This window comes from Silurus meridionalis, chromosome 11 (assembly GCF_014805685.1).
Source record: "Silurus meridionalis isolate SWU-2019-XX chromosome 11, ASM1480568v1, whole genome shotgun sequence".
NCBI lineage: Eukaryota > Metazoa > Chordata > Actinopteri > Siluriformes > Siluridae > Silurus > Silurus meridionalis.
In genome coordinates, this window is record NC_060894.1 from 23,315,977 (window position 1) to 23,322,500 (window position 6,524).

The window sequence follows — 6,524 nt, forward strand, 5'->3', positions numbered from 1 at the left end:
AAGAGGTTCACCAGCTGTATGTATCACTTTTTTCAGTAGTTTAGTTGGAATGGGATCTAACTGACATGTTGTTGATTTGGTTTTGGTGATAAGATCATACAGCTCTTCCTGTCCTGTACATGTAAAGCAGTGTAGTTGTGGAGTTGTAGGTGAGATTGGATCAGGAGATGATCTCAGAGGTTGGACCTCCACAATTGTGTTTCTGATACTTTAAATTATTCCAGTGAAGAAATTTATAAAGTCCTCACTACTAAACTGTGATGGAACACATTTTTCAGATCCCTGATTTGTAGTTAATTTAGCTACAGTAGTAAAATAGGAACAGGTTGGATTGTTTTTATTTTCTATGAGTTTGCTCAGATGTTCAGCTCTAGCAGCTTTTAGCGCCTGTCTGTAGCTGAGCATACTGTCTTTATACGCAATTCTAAATACCTGCAATTTAGTTTTCCTCCATTTTCTCTCCAGATTATGGGCTGTTCTCCTAAGGGTCGATAACGTGTTGAAACACTGCTAATCTGCTCTACCGGTAGTGTGTACAATATGAGGTAATCATCTGTGATGTCATCACTCTGAGGTAAAATATCCATATCAGTGACGTCTGCTCCATAGGATATTATTAAGTCTAATGTGTGATTAAAACGATGAGTTGGTCTAGTGATGTTTTGTTTAAACCCAAAAGAGTTAATAAGTCCAGGAATGTTAGTCGTAGGGCATCATTTACATCATCTACATGAATATTACAATCTCCTTCAAGCAGCACTTTTATCAAAACTGATCAAGAGGTCTGAAGAAAACGAGCAAACTCTTGAAGAAAATCAGTGTAGGGCCCTGGGGGTCTGTACACGGTGGCCAAAGCCAGAGATAGTAGGGGTGTGTGTGTGTGTGCACGCGTGTACCGGTGTCTGTGTGTGTGCGAGTAAGTGATTCACAAAACAGTTTGTGTGAATCACTTCCCGCTTCCTCCTGCAGGTGGCGAAAAAGACCTAATAATCTTGCGCTCTACCGGATGTGACGTATTCACATTCCACATTCCAGCCTCAATCCACCTGCTGAGGCTTTGGGCGCGCGCACACACACGCAGGAAGTCGGATGCTGCTGGATCTCCGTCAGTCTGAACCTCCGGGAGAAAAAGTTCATTTTGTGGGATTTTGTGAAAATTATTGAGATTTAAATCGAATTTCGGAAATAAATTCAGGAATTAATTCGATATGGAGCTCCGAGTTCCACTCTACACCTTCATCTGCGGTTTTATCTTCTCAGGTACATTATCGCCTTTAGCTTCAGGCTAACCTCTCAGCGAGTGTGTGTGTGTGTGTGTACGTGTACACACTCTTTCTTTCTGTCTTTCTTTCTTTCTGTCTTTCTTTCTTTGTCTTTCTTTCTTTCTGTCTTTCTTTCTTTCTGTCTTTCTTTCTTTCTGTCTTTGTATTTCTTTCTGTCTTTCTTTCTGTCTCTCTCTCTCTCTCTCTCTCTCTCTCTCTCTCTCACACACTCACGCATACACAAACTTGCTGTGTGTGTGTTATGTTAATTAATATTTAACCGTACAGAGGAACTGCACAGTTAAAACCCGTGTGTGTGTGTGTGTGTGTGTGTGTGTGTGTGTGTGTGTGTGTTTGTACAAGTTTCACAGGAGGAGTTTCAGTGTAAACAGACTCGTCTGTTTCATGCTTTTATCTAATCAGCGGAACTGCTTATCTTTCCCATTCTCTCTCCCCCCTCTCTCCCCCCTCTCTCTCCCCCACTCTATTTCCCCCCTCTCTATCCCTCCCCCCCTCTCTATCCCTCCCCCCCTCTATCCCTCTCTCACTCCCTCTCTGCCTGTATCTGTCTGTCTCTCTCCTCCTCTCTCTCTCTCTCTCTCTCTGTTTGTATCTGTCTGTCTCTCTCTCCCCCCTCTCTCCCCCCCTCTCTATCCCTCTCTCGCACTCCCTCTCTGCCTGTATCTGTCTGTCTCTCTCCCTCTCTCTCTCTCTCTTTCTCTGTTTGTATCTGTCTGTCTCTCTCTCTCTCTCTCTCTCTCTCTCTCTCACACGCACGCACACAGGAATGTGCTCTTGCTTCATTCCTATAACATAGTTACACCTCATTCTTTATTTCTATCTGAGTGTGTGAGAGAGAGAGAGAGAGAGAGAGAGAGAGAGAGAGAGAGAGAGAGAGAGAGAGAGAGAGGGTTGTATCAGTAACTTCCACAAATACTGTAACACACATTGTAATCTTTACATGTCACATGTTCCTTGATCTTATCTGTGTGCATGTGCTAATGCACTCCCCGCACGCGCTCGCACTCCCACACTCCCACACTCCCACACACACACACACACACACACACACACACACACACACACACACACACACATTGTATTATGATGAACCTGAATAGGATGCAGTTGATGGAGGAAAAGAGGATCTTCTATACATTTTCTATCTGCTTATCTTTCTATTCTTTCAGTTCTCTGTATGAAGAGAACATAAAGATCTCAATGCAATTATTTTCTGGAATTTCTACAGACTTTTAGACAGGGAGTGGCTTCAACATCAGCTGTGCTGCTTATCGAGTTTATTAACATGAGAGACTATGTGTGGGAGGGAGAGGGAAAGAGAGGGGGGAGGGATGGAGAGAGAGATAGAGAACATCTACACTAACTGTATATCACAATGTCTTCTTTTACTATCAGTTCCTGATATATCCAAGGCCTCTACTCCTCTAGGGCCCAAGAACAAAAAAAGAGTTCCTGATAAATGGTCCAGTTTTACTTGGTGCAGATTAGATGTATAATATCACTGCCCTGCTGGATCCAGAGAAATGTGACTATTTTCACTGTAAGGTAAAGTGTGGAAGAGACTCTGGAGGGATGATCTGGTAGTATAATCTATAAAAGATTAAAGATACACACTATAGACTGATGAGGATTTATTCGGTATACATACCACCATCAGAATCACCCTGTTATAAAGAAAACCAGTTTGAGCAACTCCACACACTGACCGGCTTTTCTAGACTTGAGGTCTGACAGTAAACACACACTAAAAGACAAAGCACAAGCTTTTTATGCGATCAAAAGGGAAATGTAACCAAGTGTTCTTTCCAGTCACAGTTTGTGGCAGATTATTTGATGGTACTATTACGATTATTGTTCTCATGATGTGAAGTGTGGGATCTACTCTGTCAGGATGATGTCTGAAATTTGGATAGATATATATAGATATATATATAGATATGCATGCAGAATTTTACTGTAAAATTCTAAGAGTTTAAAAAGCCGAGCAAAGCACAGATCCTTTATTTAAACAGGTTGAAAAAACATTGACCTAACCTAACCCTGCTCTGATCACATCCCGCTGCACCACCACACATTTACCATCTGATTCACTACATTTACTTACATTACTTTACTGTTTTTTTCTTATTTTATTTCATATGCAATTATTGTAACTCTTACACTTCTGATCCACATCTCCACCCTGTCATGTCACCACGGTTCCCCTTTTATCTCATTTATTTACTCTAACATTTTATTAATCTAGTATGCTTTTTTCTATTATTCTTTGTATTCAATATTTTACTAATGTAAAGCTGAATATAAACAATCATGAATTTAGGGTGAGAAAAGAGGAGGAGGAGGAGGAAGTACTAGTATATATAATAAAAGGTGTGTGTGTTCAGTGTCAGTGGTTTTACAACAATCTTGAGGAGTTCCCAGACGTGTTGAGTTCTTGTTAGCTGCTTTTCCTTTTCTCATTCCAAACCATCTCGACTGGATTTAGATTAGGTGATTGCATAGGATCTCTTCTCTTTCCTTAACTTATTACAAAAAACATGTACAGGTAGCCCCTGAGTTATGGTTAAGTTTTGACTTATTTTTTTGACAGCAGGAAAGCGTAGCAACATAGCAGCGTATATGTGGTATGATATTTGGGGACGCTGCCAGGATGTACACAGCAAAAATCATCACACTCTGCATACTCCACAGTTCCTCCATCTTCCCAGATTGTGACGTCTAGACGTCAGGGTAGGGCTGGGCGATATGGCCTTAAAAAAATCCCAGATTTTTTCACAAAAAATCCGATTTGCTATTTAAATATTTTTTTCCCCTGCCTAAATCCAGTCTGCATATGACAAAGAAAATGTTCAAAAAAGGTTTTAACTTTATTAAAAAAAGTTTATTTACCCTTCTGGGATTATAACCCACTTTGGGTTAAAGTGCAATCAGAAACAATAAGTCAAAAATACAAGATGGCGGCCCTGCCATTGTAAATTGTGAAAATAGAACGTAACATAACATTAAAATGAGCAAACCTACAAAGAAAAAAGTTTTGAGTGTTTAAATGTGGAACATGATTGAAAATTCACCTGAGGTTTTGAGTGATTTTGTCTTTACCTTTCTTAAAAACTCCACAGTAAAACGAGTTGAAATGTGAAATAAGAATATAAAAGACAGCGAGATTCTAAATAAGAATATTTAAAAGATTGAGCAAACCTCAATAAATGTTTTATGAGTGTTTGAATATGGTGATTTAAATGCTCTGATTGTTCTGTTTCTTAACGGAAACGCCGTTCTGCAGCGTCTTTACAGGTATTTCGTACGTGTACGATTAGACGCGCAACACTAAACAAAGTGCGGCTGCTTAACCGTGTATTTTCAACATGCGGCTGTTTAACCGCAGTCTTGTGCTGCTGCTGTCTTGTTCATGTCGTAGGGCACTACATCTCTCTCACTCCACAGCATGCCTCTGTTTGAGGTGCTGCAGGATATTAGTGGTACTGTTACCTTTGCTTGCTCGCTGCCTTGTTGTTTGTGTATCTCTATGGCAAACGCGCGGGGGGAGGGGTGGGGGGGTTGAGTTTGTTCGAAACTATGGAAGCCCAGAGGGGAGCGTCGGCAGACATTATAGAGAAACCCGATTTTTATTAAAACAGATCGATGTAAACTACACATTCGAGTTAATTGATAAAATCGATTTATCGCCCAGCCCTACGTCTGGGTCAAAGCATCTCCAAAACTGCAGCTCTTGTGGGATGTTTCTGGTCTGCAGTGGTCAGAATCTATCAAAAGTGCTCCAAGGAAGGAACAGTGGTGAACCGGCGACAGGGTCGTGGGGGACAAGGATCATTGATAAAGGCTGGTCCACGTGGTCCGATCCAACAGACGAGCTCCTGTAGCTCAAACTGCTGAAGAAGTTCATGATGTTGATCGACAGGTCAGGGAAAGGGGTTCTAACACAATATTAGGCAGGTGGTCATAATGTTATGGCTGATCAATTTAAACAAACAGCTTGAAAACACCCATTGGTTTTTGGCTGATGTAATTAAAGTGAATTGAATGAAAATGGGCATTTGTAGATACAGCTGGTTGTTCAGTCTCTGGCCCTGTTCATGTTGATCAGAAATTTTTTTTTACCTCATACAGATGAGTGCTATAAGTAGAAGTGCAGTTGAAGCTGTTGCAGAGCGCTACATACAGTGTTGTTAATAACACAGATTATTCACAACATGAACCATCTGCCAAATATTGCGTCTCGAATTCTGCCTGTAAAACAGCTCAATTTTTGGGCTTTTCGCGAAAATAATTTTTTAGATTGTGTGTGTTCTCAATCCTTTCTATCAGAGACAGAATCCTTTCCTGCAGTTTGTGCTATGTTCGCTCTTTTGTGAAATCGGACCAGCCAAGACTAACCAGTGTAGAGCTGTTGCTATCGATTGTTTTAGTAATTGAGTATTCTATCGATTATTATTATTTGATCCGCTGTGGCGACCCCTAATGGGAGAAGCCGAAAGAAGAAGAAGAATTCCAAAGATTCACCGGCACTCTCACCGGTGCGGCCCGGGTTCGATTCCCGGTCAGGGAACCGACCCCAACCATTAGGGTTGCACAAGGCAGTGCTCTCTTAGTGCCGGTCCCAAGCCCGGATAAATGGGGAGGGTTGCGTTAGGACGGGCATCCAGCGTAAAAACATGCGGATGATCCGCTGTGGCGCCCCCTAATGGGAGAAGCCAAAAGAAAGTTTTTAATTGAGTAATCGGATAAGCAAAACTTTTTCTTTATTAAAGAGCAATACTAAATATACAAGTAAAAAGACGGGTCTCTTAAAATGAACAATTAACTTTTCTTTTTTGGGAAAATTTACATTTTCATTGCTGAAATTGCACACAAGTATATTTATGAAAACTAAACCCATTTAATTGCCACATTACATTAAAATATAAATACAAATAGATAAATAAATAAAAATAAATAATAAAAATAAACTTCAGATTACGTTATAAAAAAAGGTAAAACACTTTATGGTGTTTTCTTTGTTTCAGTTTGATATGATACCAAACGTACGACACTTTGTCTCTTTCGTTGGAATGAATCCTATGGAAACCCGTTTCTGCACCATAAAATAAATAGCATTTTTCCTCATAATTCTGAATTTTTTTTCTCGCAAACATCCTACATTTCTGGTGCATCCACCAGTAACCATGTTGTGGGCCTGAAGTTTGAAGCTGTTGGTCAGAGATCAGACTCTCAGTTTTAATA

General features: G+C 40.4%; 1 protein-coding gene across 2 annotated transcripts in view; it reads left to right on the top strand.

Annotated features, from left to right (window-relative positions):
* The first annotated feature begins 1,033 nt into the window (after window positions 1-1,033).
* The window catches only part of cxadr (CXADR Ig-like cell adhesion molecule), a 15,442-nt gene continuing 9,951 nt past the window's right edge, over window positions 1,034-6,524 (top strand). For both annotated transcript variants that reach the window (XM_046861799.1, XM_046861800.1), the window contains exon 1: window positions 1,034-1,260. In XM_046861799.1, coding sequence (XP_046717755.1) covers window positions 1,209-1,260 — 52 coding nt within the window. In that variant the 5' untranslated portion in view covers window positions 1,034-1,208. The remainder of the gene's footprint in view (window positions 1,261-6,524) is intronic.